Source organism: Maylandia zebra, linkage group LG23 (genome assembly GCF_041146795.1).
Source record: "Maylandia zebra isolate NMK-2024a linkage group LG23, Mzebra_GT3a, whole genome shotgun sequence".
Classification (NCBI taxonomy): domain Eukaryota; kingdom Metazoa; phylum Chordata; class Actinopteri; order Cichliformes; family Cichlidae; genus Maylandia; species Maylandia zebra.
The window spans coordinates 42,615,925-42,632,690 of NC_135188.1; the positions used below are offsets into that span (position 1 = coordinate 42,615,925).

At 35.5% G+C, this 16,766-nt stretch overlaps 1 protein-coding gene and 1 long non-coding RNA gene across 2 annotated transcripts; both read left to right on the plus strand.

Annotated features, from left to right (window-relative positions):
• Window positions 1-600: 600 nt before the first annotated feature.
• LOC143414890 (uncharacterized) lies at window positions 601-1,732 on the plus strand. Its single transcript, XR_013095497.1, has 3 exons — window positions 601-894; window positions 993-1,072; window positions 1,589-1,732. It is a non-coding gene; the product is annotated as an uncharacterized LOC143414890 (long non-coding RNA).
• A 5,553-nt stretch (window positions 1,733-7,285) lies between these two features.
• Window positions 7,286-15,162, plus strand: LOC106676176 (uncharacterized). The gene is made up of 10 exons (XM_076879766.1): window positions 7,286-7,403; window positions 7,970-8,254; window positions 8,434-8,523; window positions 8,849-8,928; window positions 9,301-9,466; window positions 10,434-10,504; window positions 11,756-11,930; window positions 12,039-12,095; window positions 12,224-12,300; window positions 14,040-15,162. Exons 1-9 carry the CDS (start codon window positions 7,334-7,336, stop codon window positions 12,292-12,294), a joined length of 1,065 nt encoding a protein of 354 aa, XP_076735881.1. The 5' UTR covers window positions 7,286-7,333; the 3' UTR covers window positions 12,295-12,300; window positions 14,040-15,162.
• The last annotated feature ends 1,604 nt before the right edge of the window (window positions 15,163-16,766 follow it).

The window sequence follows — 16,766 nt, forward strand, 5'->3', positions numbered from 1 at the left end:
AAATGTTTCTACTAGGCAGGTTTATACTGTATATAGGGCTGATATAACCAGGGGTGCACATAGGTGGTCCACAGGTGCGCATGCGCTTTCAAAATAAAAGACGCGCACCAGCTAAGAAGTTGAAATGCACGTTTGCGTACATAAGATTTTCTGGAGGAGGACAAACATTTGTTTAGAACTCTTAAAGATGTCGGAGAAGCAAACTCCTTTAAGCAATTACTGTGGTGCTCCTCCACCTCCAAAGAAATGTCAGGAGTTTGAACCGCAAAAGAAGCGCGTATTCTCAGAAAAGTGGTTGCAGGAGGTGAGCTGGCTTCAAACAAATGATGAACGCACAGAGAGGTGGTGCAGAATATGCCGTGGAAAATCCCACTCTAGTGGACAAAAACTGTCCGCTAGAGTGGTCTGAGATGTGGTGCAGATATATAGTAGCGTTGAAACTATGAAATGCCTAAAATTAGAGCTCTAAAGTTGACATAAAAAGATCATAATTTCATTGAATATTTGATAAATATACTTATAACTGTACAGAGCTTTTCTAACATGGCTAACCTAAAGTTTCTGATGATACTTACTTCGTTTTCTCTTTCAAAGACTCTCAGGATGGTTGTGATGAGTACGCTGCAACAGGCTCAAGTTTTACTGTGCCCCTTAAGCATAAGTTGCAGGAATCTGAGAACCTGAGATGGTTCCACAACACAACAATAATCTTTAATAGCAAATTAGACAAGCGGACCAAGAGGAACACAAGGAAAGACTTCTTTGTTGATTCAACTGGATCACTAAAGCTGACAAAACTGATGAAAGACAATTCGGGACAATACGCGCCTATAGTTTATGACGAAGAAGGAAGAAATGTAGCACATTTACTGAGCTTGAGTTTGTGTGTATTAGGTAGGTAACAACCCATTGTGAATATGCTTCTTCTAGCTAAACAAATATACTTAGAAAAAGGTTGATATAATCTTTTTTTCTTTTCTTTTTTTACTCAGACCCTGTGCAGAAGCCAAACGTAACGATGAAATGCACAGGCTCTACGGTAAATGTGAGTTTCACTTGCAGTGTTGATCAGGTGAGGACAATATTTAATTTGAGTTCTTTTCAAACAGTTAGCACATATCATGCATTTTAGGAATCTGTAGACAATGGACTTTATTTCTTATCCCCCCCAAACCGAGCATGATTTAAACTGTGCTGACTACAATCATTCACTCACAGATGCTGCTGTATCAATGATGTTATGATTTGATGAAAGTTGGGCTGCTTCTCATGCTCTTTGATCACATCATTAGTTAATGACGAGGTGTTTACAAGTGGCTCAGACACCACTATACTGCCTTTTCAGAGACTTCCTGATCCTCCTTGATATCTAACTCCACCTACATATGACATGTCTTTCATCAGATATGGAGAGAGATCAATTTCTCAGTTTTTCTGAGCTTTCTTGTTTTTCATATATGCTTTGCATATTTGTTCATTTAAACCTTAAGAAAATAATAAATATCTTAAAGTATTTTTACTTTCCAGAACTTCTACACTTTTATTTTTAACTATTTAATTAATATCTTAATCATAATTTCTTCTAAAGAAGGAAAACTATTTGGAATATAAATGGCTTACAACGGATAAAGAGTTAACAGGAAATCTGAAGGACACGCTAACAAAAAAAGCTGAAGATGTGATGAACCTCCCCATCGCTTGTAATGTTTCTAACCCCGTCAGCTTTGCCATCAGTGAGCCTGTTTACCAAGAATGCTTAAAGCTTTGTGAGTAGTATCTACAATTAACTGTACTTTAAAAGATTGAAATGACAATTTTATGATACTCATTTTACAACCTTAGATTTTTTTTACAATAACCTTAGATTTTTCTCTTTGTGTTTTACTTTGTAGATGTCGCTGGTGAAAAATCTGGACCAAACATCTGGGTTTTTGTGCGCTTTGGAGCCGGTAGGTTTCAACTTCTGTATAAAGCCCATACATTTTTTATATAAATGCTGAAATAAAATGAGCACATTCTTAATTTTTTCCAGTTTTTTACAAGTAATACAATTTTCTCTTATTTTTTGCACTCATCAGGTTTTTTTCTGTTGTTGCTCCTCACTGGCATTGTTTGTGCAACCAGCCTCACACAGAAAAATAAATATGCAATAAGAGGTAAGATTTATTATTTATGTATGTTTGCATTTATTTATATTACGATTGATATTATTTTAATTTATTTTTAAAATAAAAACCTCTGATCTCAGGTAGAAGCTCAAGGCCAGTTTATGTTACACTTGATGTCTCTCATAACCTCCCAGTCACTATTGTGCAGTACGTAAAGGTTACTTGTGGAGCAATCAAGGCTCATTGTTAGGACCATTTAATTAAATTATTTATAATTAAATTATTTAAATGTTGGGGGGAACAAACACAGTTTCTACCTTTTTCTTTGGATATTTTTTCCCATTTAATACCTAACACTTATTTATGTGTGAGACTCTTAATGTTTAATTTCAAATTATTAATTTGGCTGTGTTGTGATTATTTTTTTAATTATAGGGTTACAGGGTCATTGTTCTCTTAGTTATAAAATCTGTATTTCTGTATCCATGCAGTCTATGGGGCACAGAAATGTAATACAAACGGTTACATTTCTATTTCTTAACACACAAACTAAATATCATGCACAGATTGGGTGCAGTAATTTCATGTAAGGTATGGTTGTAATTATCCAGGTGCAACCTGTCTGTGCTTATTTTAATAGACAAGGAGGAGTTTCCTTTGAGCCAGTCAGGAACAGAGACAACAGCAGCAGCAGCAGTTGGTCAGCTACACAAATAAAGCTTAGAGCCTGACTTCTGTGGAAACTGGTCTGGAGAGAGAGACAATCATTATCCCGTCATCCAGGCCTCAGACAGGCTTTGACTTTTAAATCTTTCATTTTGAAGGAAAATATCTGCAGTTTCTGCTGGGCAGGTTCATCTTGGCTGTAAGAGGACTTTTGTAGCATAACAGATGTAATTTCTCATGTGATTCATGTGATTCTTATTTCTAATTTAAAAACTCTCAGGATGACAGACAATATCTTTGTTGTTGTTTACGTCACGCACTCAGACTATGCGTCAGATCAAAAGTCCTGCCATCTGCAGAATAGAAACAAGAGCAAGGACAATTTGGTTTGAGACAGACCAGATGAAATGTATGACTGCAGCTATTTAAAGGATTTTGATACGATGATGAGCTCACCTGAAATACTCTGATTGGCTGATACACAGATAAGGGCAGCCTTGGCAGAGACACCCATCGAGAGAAATCATTTAACAGTACAATGTGATGTTTGTTTGTTCTGCTGCTGCCACAAACTCGCTCCATCACAAGATCACATCAGGACTCAAAGAAGAAGCCAGAGTTTTTTGTGACAATCAATCAATCAACCACATACTCAGATTGAATTAATAATGCCCAGGAGCTGCTTTCATCCCTGTTCTTCTTTTACATACATAAATTCCACTTTTTAGTCTTGTAACTTAAAATTCAACAACTTCACAATCATGACTGATGTGAGTATAATCACAAAATAATTTCATTTAATAAACAAAATTCATCAAAAATATGTCTTATATATGAAATATGATGGGATTGTACTTGTGTCTTATTACAGGAGGTTAAGTCATTTTACTGTTGGTCATCCAGCTGCTCACATACAGTATATTTCTATAAATTCATATTTCATGGAGTATTACAGTTATAATACAATAAGGGTTCTTCCAGTTTGCACACATATGTAATGCAATGGCGCCACCCTGTGAACAAGTGTGAGTAGTGTAAGGTACCTTTTTTATATCATTTTGTAGTTTTACTGAATGTAATTTTGAGCTTTTGAAGAAGCAAGTTATTATTTTGCAAAACATCCGCATTAACCAACTATTTGCTCCAACTACTGGGTTCTGGGAACACGTTTCTTTTTCATTCTGGAAGCTTCATACGTGTCCATTAATAGTGTTACACTAGACCACATTTGGAAACTCTACCACACAAAAGAGAGAGAGTCTTGCTGTCAAGGCAAACAAAAAAGGGGAAGAGGGGGGTTTGAAAAAGACTGAAACTGTGGGTCAGAATCACTCAGCAGAGAGGACACAAGGATTTTCAGTTGGCACCGTTTCAAATAGACAAGTAAGTAAAAAAAATCCTGATTACTTTAAAAACTGAGGGGCGTGAACTTTTTGCTTTTCTGACATCAGATAACGTGCTGCTGCCTTCTGCGGCTTCTGCCGTCATCAGCGTGCTTGTGGACAGTGACTCAACATGTTGGAGAATAATTGAATCGATAAAAAGAAATAGAAATACATCAGAAACACAATTTGTTACCCCAAAACAGTTCAGTAGCAGAGTGTCCATGACATGGTAATCACTAAACCTGTTATTAACTGTGACTCATTTACAATAATAGCTACACTAAATGTTGTCAGGTGACCTCTTTGAAGATGAATTTGAATAAACAGTATGCCAATAGTGTACTGATGTACATAATACAGTTTACCATATAGAAAAGATGGAAAACAATATTTTAAAGAACTGCAAAGTTATGTTATTTAGAAGCCAGGCTTACAGGACGTTGCTCCACACTGGGTACAGCAGATCGTTTGATGAACTACAGAGTTTTTATAACTTTGTGAAGGATGTCAGCTTGAACAACTTGACTTGAAACTATTGAGAGAAAAGGCCTTTCCTCCTGAGGCTGCGACACAAATTAAGTCTTTGGTTGTATATCTGCACAAACTCAGATATGAATGGTGTCTCCATTTTGCCATCCCTCAGTGGATGGAGACCTGTTTTCATGGACAATCATAGTGCTGCAACTTGGAAAGACCAGAGTTGTGTGGTGCAAGTCACTGGAAATGTTTCAGAGCACCATAGTGAGGCTGTCACATCCTGTGTAATGGGCATGCAAACACAGACAGATGGAGGAACAAGTTTAAGGTACTAAAACCAAGGCCATAAGAAGACCGGAGCTGCTATATGATATGAAACCCCCCTTTTTTAAAGGACACACTACTTCAGTGTGCTTCCTGCTTCTTCCTGTGTGATCAGTATCTGCAGAGAGGTGTTAAACCACACGACACAAGTGGTACTTCATTGCCCATTTGTGTATTTGTATCTTATTGTTAAACATCTACAGGTAGATAAACTCCTATAGCCTTAGAGAGTAAACATATTTGAACTCACAGATCTGCAGTTTGTTTACGACATAATTAGCATACAAATATTTACCGTCTGTTTAAATCACAGTTGTGTCTTCTTGCATTTGTGCACAGAAACCTTCATTTTGAATTCAAAGTCAGACTGAAACTGAAGTTTTGCTTTGCAGTGTAGCAGGGTGAGGGATTTAGCAGTGGGACCCGACAAAAAAGCAGAGACTGCTGATGGGGACTGGAGACGTACTGAGCTTCAAGGCTTTTATTGTAAAACATCTGAGAAACAGGAAGTGAAAAGACTCCTTCTTTATACTGATTTTAAAAATTTAGAGTAACCTTTGAATTGATTGATTGATTGATTGATTGATTGATTGATTGATTGATTGATTGATTGATTGATTGATTGATTGATTGATTGATTGAGTGATTGAGTGATTGTTTGAATAATGAGTTTGCAATACTGTATACACTGTACTGTATAGCATTCAGCAGAGTTATAAAGTGTACTTCATCTGTGGCGACGGAAACTTGCACCTTTTTTCTGAGAGGAGAAGAAAAGAAAGACTACTAATATTCTGTTATTAATCTGTTATTAAGCATTATTAATCTTTTCTCTTGTGTCATGTGATGTGTGAACAATGACCCTGTGGACAGAGTTCATGAACAAAAAAACAAAACTCTATTCAGGCTTTGCAGAGAAGTCCAAGACTGATAAAGTCATAAATTTAAACCAGGAGACACCAGAGAAGACAAACGTGGAAAACAATCAACAGTAAAAAGCAATCAGAGGCTTTAAATACACACAAACACACTGTGGGCCAGTGGGGGCTGAGACACAGCTGGAACTAAACACATCTAAACTAAATCAGGGTAACAAGACAAGAGGAGCAAAGTTAAACACACTACATGAGAGAGAAAGAACTACCATGATCAAACTGGAAGTAACTAATGAGAAAAATCACATGACAAAGAAGAAAACTTGACAACAGAAGGGAATTTGGGAAATATAACTCTAACCACTGACAGAAATAGGAATATACAAATGACCATAAGACTAAACACATAGAAGCATAAGATCAAAAGCAAAAATAAAACATGAAAATTTAAAATCCAAGAACTGTTACTATCAAAAAACAAACTACAGTCAGAATAGTGACTGTTGAACAACAAAAGCAATTCCTGTCTGAAAACAGAATATTCAGGGTCTAAAATCCAGGACAGCGATTGCCCTAATTTTAATTAATTAACATTTAGACATTTAAAAAAAAAACTTTGATGATGCTCACTCACTTCCAGAGAACCTGACAAATCATTTTTGATAAAATGCAGATCACCAAAAAGTCTTAGCTCTACAGAGTTACAGCTAGCTCAGGTTGGTGTCAGGGAACCATGAGCCATGAACTACAAACGAGGGTCACTTGCCCCTGAGGCAGCACGGCAGCACAAAAACAACATGCACTCAAGCAAAAGCAGAGCTCTCATTCATGTGTATGTTAGACTGAGAGCTAAAACGCGTGCGGTGACCTTTCATCATGTCAAACCTTCAGCGTTACGATGCTTAAACCTCAACATGATTAGAGTTTTGACCTTTTTAGCTGCAGGTGTTCAACTGGAAATCTCAAATTCAAATCATATGGTGTTATTTCTCCTATTAGATTCACAGTAGTTCATTCTTAATGTCTAAAGTCTAAAGAATACAAAAACATATGTTTAAACTTATGAGCTGATGATGGAGTCTTTATTTTCATTTTCAGTCTCATTTGTGTACTTTTGCTTGAAAGTAATTACAAAAAAACATTTTATGCTCTAAAATATTCGTCACCACATCATTTTTAATATTTCAGCATTTGAATTGTTGGTTATTTGTTGAATATCTCTAACTGCAGATCACGCAGTATGTTTGTGTATATTTGCAGGAGCAACCAAACTTAAACTTGACGCACTCTTTGTTTTCTTAGTGTGACATTTGCTTTGCTTGCTTTGCTCTTTATCTGTGAGACTGTGAGACCTCTTGGATCACTTCCTTTCAAAGCTGTACATGCGCACACACAAACATGTACGGTGGCACACACACATAAACTATGTGATGTTACTGTGCACTGACAGGAAATAACCTCAATACTGGAAAGCGGCTGTTCTTTGTAGCTGAATGTAATGAAGAAGATGCCTTCTGCTGCCACCATCGTTGTGTTTTTGCTCTCCTGCTTCTCCATCGTCTCCACAGGTACGGTACAAATTATTGTGTTCGTGTTTATATTTTTAGCTTTTCTTTCTAAACTTACTGGTTATGTTTTTTTTAAAGTTCAAAGTATTTTTAACATGTCAGTTTCCAACAATAATTCTTCAAGACTCCACAAATACTTTATCTGTTGTCCGTGACACCTGTAAAATACCCAAAGCATCACATACTATTTTAGATTTCCATGTTTCTGTTTTGTTTATTTGTCTATATATATATATATATATATATATATATATATATATATATATATATATATATATATATATATATATATATATATCTTAAATATATCTATGTGAACATAGCCTGTTTCAGTTTTTGCCAATATCATTGTTATGATTTGCTGCTGCTGATTATTGTGCTGCTCTTTCCTCTTATTATCATATTTTGTCTTTTTCCTCACTAAAAAGGTTTTCTAGCTCATAAGCCAAAAGAAGATAATAATTTCCTTCAAATATGATAACTTGAGATATGATTGTTGATGAAAACTAGACTTTTCTAGCATGACTATTTTTATTTTTTCCTCAAGATGTTTCTTTATCTTTCAGGCTCTCAGGATGATTGTGTTTATGCTGCAACAGGATCAAGCTTTACTGTGCCACTTGAATATAAGTTGAAGGAATCAGATAACCTGAAATGGCTCAAGGACACAAGAGTAATCTTTTATCGCAGACAGAAACAGGTGATCATAGGGAAAAATGATGATGTTGATTCAACTGGATCACTAAAGCTGACACAACTCACCAAAGACAAGTCAGGACGATACAAACCAGAGGTTTACACAGAGGGAATAAATGCGGGGGATTTACCAAGTGTGCATTTGTGTGTATTAGGTAAGTAACAACACATTATACATATATTCATTGTGTTTGTACTACTTATATCACAACAAGAAAGTGTGCTGATCCATCAGAAGCTGTTTTAGTCAGATACTATAATTAAAAGTAAAATCTTTGGTTTTATTATGAAGTCACTGTTCAGTTTTATCAATCAACAGTACTTGTTATTGTAGACATGTCAGGACGATACAGACCAGAGGTTCACAGCACAGAGGGAATAAATGTGGGGGGAAACTTACAGAGTGTGCATTTGTGTGTATTAGGTAGGTAAAAATACATTGTGGCCTGTATTTATATAGCACTTTTCAAGTCCCTAAGGACCCCAAAGCGCTGTACACAACCGGTCATCCACCCATTCACACACACATTCACACACTGGTGATGGCAGCTACATTGTAGCCACAGCCACCCTGGGGCGCACTGACAGAGGCGAATGTGTATGTACAAACACATTAAGATATTAACGTTAATATTCTGAAGCCACTCCTCAGATTTTTCATGCAGCAATATTTCTTGTTCTTTTTTTGATTAATGTGTTATCAGCCTTGCCTAATATACTGTTGATATAATCTAATTTGCTTTACTCAGACCGTGTGCAGAAGCCCACTGTGACGACAAAGACGTGTACAGATAATGGACATGTCAATTTTACTTGCAGTGTTGGTCAGGTAAGTAAAATGTTCTTTTTTTTCTTTACTTATCCTTATTCTTATTCTTCAAACAAGTCAAACATGTCAACAAGGGAGAATCAGAATAAGAACCAGCCCATTTACCGATTGCCAGAGTGTAGGTAGGTTAAGTTAAATCATGCTGGCAGGCTGCTGTGGATGACCGTTCTCTTTTTCTCAGGTCACAACTTTAGTTAAGAGGCTCAAAATCCACTAAATAGCTTTTCTAGAGATTTCCTGATCCTCTTTAAATTCAAGTTCACTTGCTGAGACTCTGATAAACTATCAGCCCCGTGATCAGTAATGATTTCTTTTGTTTTTTCCTGAGTTCAATAAACACACACTCCTTGAAAATAACATTGTCTTCCACAGAATGAGAATATCACATGGTTAATGGATGGTGAAATGTTGGAAGAAAAAGGGAAGACACTGACCAGAGTAGCCAAAGATGTGCTAAACGCTAATTTCTCTTGCAAAGTTTCCAACCCGGTCAGCTCTGAGATCAGTCTGCCTGTTCAACAAAACTGCTATAAGCCCAGTAAGTATAAGTGATACAAATTTATATTCACAACAAAAGATGTTTTGCTCACAATTGATGAAAAACTTTGCATCACTTGTGCATGTGCAGATGTGCATGACTTCTCTGCAGACTGTGGTCTGAAGAAAGAAAACAGGATATAATATAATCATGCAGCATCAGTGAGGAGGTGAAGCGCTGTGTGCAGGACACCTACAGTTTCATTTTATAGACGTTTATCAGCTTCAGACTGAACGTCCAAACTGGGTTCAGTGCTCACAAAAATGTAAACAAGTAAAGAAAATCTATTTAAAAATCAACCTGAACAATTAAAAATCACTGTCTGATCTGATGTGACTACAGACCAGGAAGGGCAAAATTTATTATGAAATATCAGCTGATAGTCACTGAGTTGTATCTAATTCACTGTATCTGTTTATGAAGAGAAGCACATTTCCTCACAGATTTTGTAGTTTTGCAAGTATATTGTCACAAAAGGTCACTGAAAGTAACTGGGACATGCAGGAAGTCAGACACTGAAGTCAGACAGTTTACACGCTCGGTAGTCATTCAAACAATGCAATGTAGACACTTTTGCACGGAAGCGTTGTTTATGCTGTGGTGTCCAGTGTGGTCTGTCTGCTGTAGAGAGTGTGAAATAGAAAAGACAAGAAAAAAGAAACGTTTCAGGTTAAAATCAATTTTACTGATTTATTTATTGATCAATCGATTTATTTCTGAATTGTTTGTTGTCTTGTGTTGACAGAAATATACTTTTCTGCTGCCTTAGTTTAGATGTTTGATTGATTCTGAAAGTGACAGTTCAGGACTTTTGAAGCACAGTTTTTCATGTTACTCTCTTGCCATTTCTTCTTTTCTATTCAAAGATTCAAACAATGTTTGTGGCCTGTTTGGTCCAATAGATGATAACTTTGTTGTGTAATCAATGTGTATTTAATATTGATGCAACCAAATCTTCTGTGCTCAGTGCAGAAACCCCACGTGACAGTGAACTGTACGGGCGAGTCCGAAGTTACATTTACGTGCTCTGTTAGTCAGGTGAGAACAATGTTGAATACATTTCATTTGATTTCACTATATGTATATATATACATGTATATATACATGTATATATATACACATATACACATGTATACACATGTATATATATACATGTATATATATACATGTGTATATATATATACATGTATATAAATACATGTATATATATATACACATGTATATATATACATGTATATATATATAGATGTATATATATACATGTATATATATATAGATGTATATGTATATATATACATGTATTTATATACACATGTATATATATATACACATGTATATATATATACACATGTATATATATATATATATATATATATATATATATATATATATATATATATATATATATATATATATATATATATATATATATACATATATATATATATATATACATATATATATATATATATATATATATATATATATATATATATATATATATATATATATATATATATATATATATATATATATATATATATATATATATATATGTATATATACGTCTGAGCATAATTATGTGTTTATCTGTCGACAAACTCATTTTATGAATTGAATTAAGTGCTCACTTGAGGAACCAGCTTTTTTAATGCATGTATGAATTAGGCTCATATTTGCATGTTTTTATTATGTCAATATATGATAATAAAGGCAGAGTGTAGGGAAAGCAAAACTGATCTCTATTTTCTAACCTGTGGGCAACAATTGTCTTTCAGTCATGTTTTGACTTGACTATGAGGTTATTGTAGAGCTAATCATGGCACACTCAAAGTCCCTGAAGTCACTTTTCCCACAGATTTTCTTTCGTCATGAAGACTCTGCTTACAGCAAAATATACTTAGATGTGGTTAAGAATTTCTCTGCCAAACAACCAGCTCTATAGTAGTGACTGTTCTCAGTCATCTTTTTGTTTTATTTTTCTCAATTAATTACAGACACAGGCAAGAAAATGACATTATAAACTACAGTTTTAAAGTAAAGCTGTAATTTTGCAAGTTCAAAAGAAAGATTGTTACAAGCCTTTTTCTGATCCTGACACTGAAACACACACACACACACACACACACACACACACACACACACACACACACACACACACACACACACTGGATAACTAAATAAAATTTAAAAAAATATATTTGCTGTCAAAATATATTTAGTATGCTTGCTCTTATACTTGGAGGTTTAAAACTTTAGCAAATCCATTAATTGTCTTTTCTTCAACAGAAATACAATAATCTGGAATTTAAATGGTTTAACGAGGAAAACAAGCTGCAGGGATCAGGAGAGACACTTACAAGGAAAACCGACGATGTGGTAAACACCCGCTTCTTTTGCAATGTTTCAAACTCCATCAGCTCTGAGATCAGTGACCCTGCTGCACAAAAGTGCTCAAAACCCTGTAAGTATTATTTCTATCAACTGTCCATTCAAATAGTTATGACACTGACCATTTTACACTCATGTCATGATAAAATCTATTTCTTATTCTCTTGTTTTATTCCTGAAGCTTTTCCTAATGAATTATTTGGAATTAGCATCTGGGTTTTCATAGGAGGCGGAGCAGGTACGTGTCATGTTCTGTGCAGTCGTCAGATTATACTCTGAAAATCATTGAAATCAAGCTTCACATACAAAACCAATGAATTCTCTATTTTTTCCATGTGTAATACAATTGATGTTATTCTCCATCAGGTCTTCTTATTTTGGTGATCGTCACTGCCACAGTTTGTTGTGTCCGGGCCAGACGAAAGAGACGCATATGATAAACGGTATTTACTTATATACTGTTATCATTATTATTTTAGTTCATGTTAAAAAAATAAGCCACTGCGCTAAGGCAGAACATCTTAAAAACTATTTTACTTACGTAAATGACTTAGTTCACCCATGTACAGCCCATCCATTCACCATTCATTGTGCATGTAGGTTACTTGAGGAGCTCCCCAAGGCTCAGTCTTAGGTCCATTAGATTTATATTATTTGTACTTTGATTTTTTTAGGGGTTATGGTTAAGATTACTTGCATTCAGTTCAAAATATTTACATACAGCAGATAATGATTCACTTCAAGGGACTTCAAACTTCAAGTTGCACAGTGCAGGATTTCAAAAAGGAGAGATCACTTGAAAGAATTGAACATGATTTACTGAAATGAAGAAATGAATGAATTTGGCGATTAGACTCTGATGACAGAACGGAGCCCCAGCAGTGACTGGATTTAGGACAGGACCCCCCAGTGTCTAGATGCTGGGGGTGGTGAAGATAAAGACTGAACCTTTGATGGAGCTCTGACTGAAGTGTCTGTGAGATGGAGATAGAGAGGAGGTCGGTTGCACAAATTACAGTCTGAAAGGTAGAATAACAGTGAGCAGAGATTTAAACCACACAGACTGGAGGCTGATTGGCCCAAAGAAGGCGAGCAGGAAGTAGATTAGACTAGAGTAAAGAGGACAGTATTGAAATTGACAGAAGAGACTGAACACCCAGAGAAACTGATTACAGATGTTACTTACTGAACTTATGCATAAGCTTCATGTTCACTATTCATGTTGCGGGACATTGTTTAAATGAACATGGAAGTACCAGGACCTGTGCAGTCCCTGGCACAGAAATGTAAACAGTAGCTGAGAGGTGTGTTTCTTAACACATAAAGTAAATGCTGTGTAGCTACTCTAAACAATTGCAGCTGATCATAAGATGTAAGGTAATCATAGCTTCATTTTTTAATTGAGAAGTTGCTGGATTGTTCTGGCACAATGAGTTGGTATACTTTCTTATTAGTAAGCCAGCTTGATTCATTTTTGGGTGTATTATTCACTTTGACATTAAACTATAATAATAATAACAATAATAATAATAATAATGTTACATCATTAAATAAACAAACAACAAAGTTGGGTTTCTAATTTTATGCCATTTGCTTACATTTGTTACTTTGTTTAAATATGGGGAAGCTGTGACACTCATTTGAACAACATCACTGCGAGTGCGACTGCTTCTTCTGTAAAACTATGCTGTTATCCCTACATTTAAATGACATCTCGTCTCTTAGCTGCTGTCTCATTCCTGCTGTAGCTGGACTGCATGGTTCTTAAACCAGATCTGACAAACAATGCTTATTGGCAACATGCTGAAATAATGATGGTCTTAAAACAAGATTAACAAATAATAGTGCACCAGAGTCATTTTTAATTACATTAGCATTACATTAGTTAACATTAAATACACTTGGAGCTTTGCGATTCTTCAGTTCTGGGATCCAGGGGCCATTGCCAGCTCTGATTGATGAGCTAAATTCTCCAGCACGGCACAACATTGTTCATTCTTTGTAGTATGGCTGCAAAGGAAATCAGATTCTTTATATTTATTCTTTTTTCTAAGCTGACACGGGCCCGTCAAATCCATATTCTTACATATTCTTAGCAGTGGCAGGTTTTGCTCTTTTCTTGTTAAAAACACTGAAAGATGATTCTGCAGGTCTGACCTGCCGCCTATGCTTATTTCAACAGATGGCAGGTCAGAGACCTTTGTTTGCAGTGGACGAATCAAGAACAGCAACAGCATCACCTTCAGCAGAACCACTTGACAAAACCACTATAAACAACAGCATGTTCAGCAGAGTCCCAGAGCCATACTTCTATGCAGCCTGTGGTCTGAAGACAGACAACAGGAAACAGGATACGATATAAACACCATTCAATCTGAGTGCTGAGGTGACGTGGTGTTTGCAGGACACCTACAGAGTTTCATTTTGATGTTTGTCAGGTTCATTGTGAATGTACAAAGAAAATTATAGATTACAGGAATTTAACCCTAAATAAGTGGGTCATTTAACGATCATTCAGTGATTAGATCAGAAATGCAAACCTTATTATGATTGTCAGTGATATGTAAAACTAATGTATTTTATTACAACATCTCCTGATGTGTAGTTTTGTAAGCAGACCTTCACAAAGAAATATTGTTTATGCTATATGTGTTAATGCTTTTGTTTAGGTCTTTCATTTTGGAGGAAATAAGCTTCAGTCTTTTTTGCTAGGCAGGTCCGTGCTGTATATTGTTAATGAGAGCGACAATTCAGGATTTTATTAGTATCTGTTGTGCATTTTTCTTTGTTCTGATTTGGAGATTTTCATGTTTGAACCACATGCTGGACAAGAAATTAACCTTGAAATTAAAGCAAAATGATAAAAATATTTTTTTCTCAAAGAAAAAACACGATTCCCTCCCTGGGATGATGGCATGGTGCGTCTAAAAGGATCTTTAAAGATAACAAGTCTGAGGAAAAATTACTTGACTAAACTACATCATTGTGGTTTTCAGTGAATACAGAGCTGTAGAAAAGAATTAAGGATTAAAAATTAAGAACAGAAGTGTGTGTTTTGGTTAAACTAAGAGCAGAATAGATTTATTGTGGTCATGTGAATATGAATATTTCTCTTAGTATTCGTCTTTATGCCTCACCAAAAATAAAAGTAATAAGTCTATTCACTTGGAAACTTTTCACCATATTAACTTATCAGCTGAATGTTTTAAATATGTTATACTGATATGTATATGACCATGTTTTTCATCAATTTTTATAATGTTCTTAATATATTTACAAAAATAAAGTGTGCTGATGCATCACAAGTCCCCGTGTAATCAGTCAGACCAAATGTATATGCTCATATATTCGAGTCCCAAGTGTCAAAGAAGTGTTTAGGCAGATCAAAAGTCATGACTCCATGCACTGTTAAACCTCACACTCGAGGTGTTATGTGAATTGTAAAATGTTATGATTGAAACCACTAAAAGGGCCTAACTAAAGGCCTACATCATGCAGTTTAAATGTTCTTTAGTTTTAAGACAGACTGTCTATCACAGACCCCATACAATTCAAGAGGGTGGACCAGCAGACTACATATTACACTAAAATGTTCTAAAGTGTTGGCATACATCTATCTATCTATCTATCTATCTATCTATCTATCTATCTATCTATCTAGATAGATAGATAGATAGATAGATAGATAGATAGACGTATGTATGTATGTATGTATGTATGTATGTATGTATGTATATATATTTAAATAAATATATATTTAAATAAATATATATATATATATATATATATATATATATATATATATATATATATATATATATATATATATATATATATATATATATATATATATACATACAGGGAGTGCAGAATTATTAGGCAAGTTGTATTTTTGAGGAATAATTTTATTATTGAACAACAACCATGTTCTCAATGAACCCAAAAAACTCATTAATATCAAAGCTGAATGTTTGTGGAAGTAGTTTTTAGTTTGTTTTTAGTTTTAGCTATTTTAGGGGGATATCTGTGTGTGCAGGTGACTATTACTGTGCATAATTATTAGGCAACTCAACAAAAAACAAATATATACCCATTTCAATTATTTATTTTTACCAGTGAAACCAATATAACATCTCCACATTCACAAATATACATTTCTGACATTCAAAAACAAAACAAAAACAAATCAGCGACCAATATAGCCACCTTTCTTTGCAAGGACACTCAAAAGCCTGCCATCCATGGATTCTGTCAGTGTTTTGATCTGTTCACCATCAACATTGCGTGCAGCAGCAACCACAGCCTCCCAGACACTGTTCAGAGAGGTGTACTGTTTTCCCTCCTTGTAAATCTCACATTTGATGATGGACCACAGGTTCTCAATGGGGTTCAGATCAGGTGAACAAGGAGGCCATGTCATTAGTTTTTCTTCTTTTATACCCTTTCTTGCCAGCCACGCTGTGGAGTACTTGGACGCGTGTGATGGAGCATTGTCCTGCATGAAAATCATGTTTTTCTTGAAGGATGCAGACTTCTTCCTGTACCACTGCTTGAAGAAGGTGTCTTCCAGAAACTGGCAGTAGGACTGGGAGCTGAGCTTGACTCCATCCTCAACCCGAAAAGGCCCCACAAGCTCATCTTTGATGATACCAGCCCAAACCAGTACTCCACCTCCACCTTGCTGCGTCTGAGTCGGACTGGAGCTCTCTGCCCTTTACCAATCCAGCCACGGGCCCATCCATCTGGCCCATCAAGACTCACTCTCATTTCATCAGTCCATAAAACCTTAGAAAAATCAGTCTTGAGATATTTCTTGGCCCAGTCTTGACGTTTCAGCTTGTGTGTCTTGTTCAGTGGTGGTCGTCTTTCAGCCTTTCTTACCTTGGCCATGTCTCTGAGTATTGCACAC

Coding starts and splice junctions, on each gene's coding strand:
- LOC106676176 (XM_076879766.1), top strand. CDS start 7,334: ATGAAGAAGATGCCTTCTGCTGCCACCATCGTTGTGTTTTTGCTCTCC. Junction 8,524..8,848: donor TGTGCATTTGTGTGTATTAG/GTAGGTAAAAAT, acceptor TGCTTTACTCAG/ACCGTGTGCAGAAGCCCACT. Junction 9,467..10,433: donor ACAAAACTGCTATAAGCCCA/GTAAGTATAAGT, acceptor TTCTGTGCTCAG/TGCAGAAACCCCACGTGACA.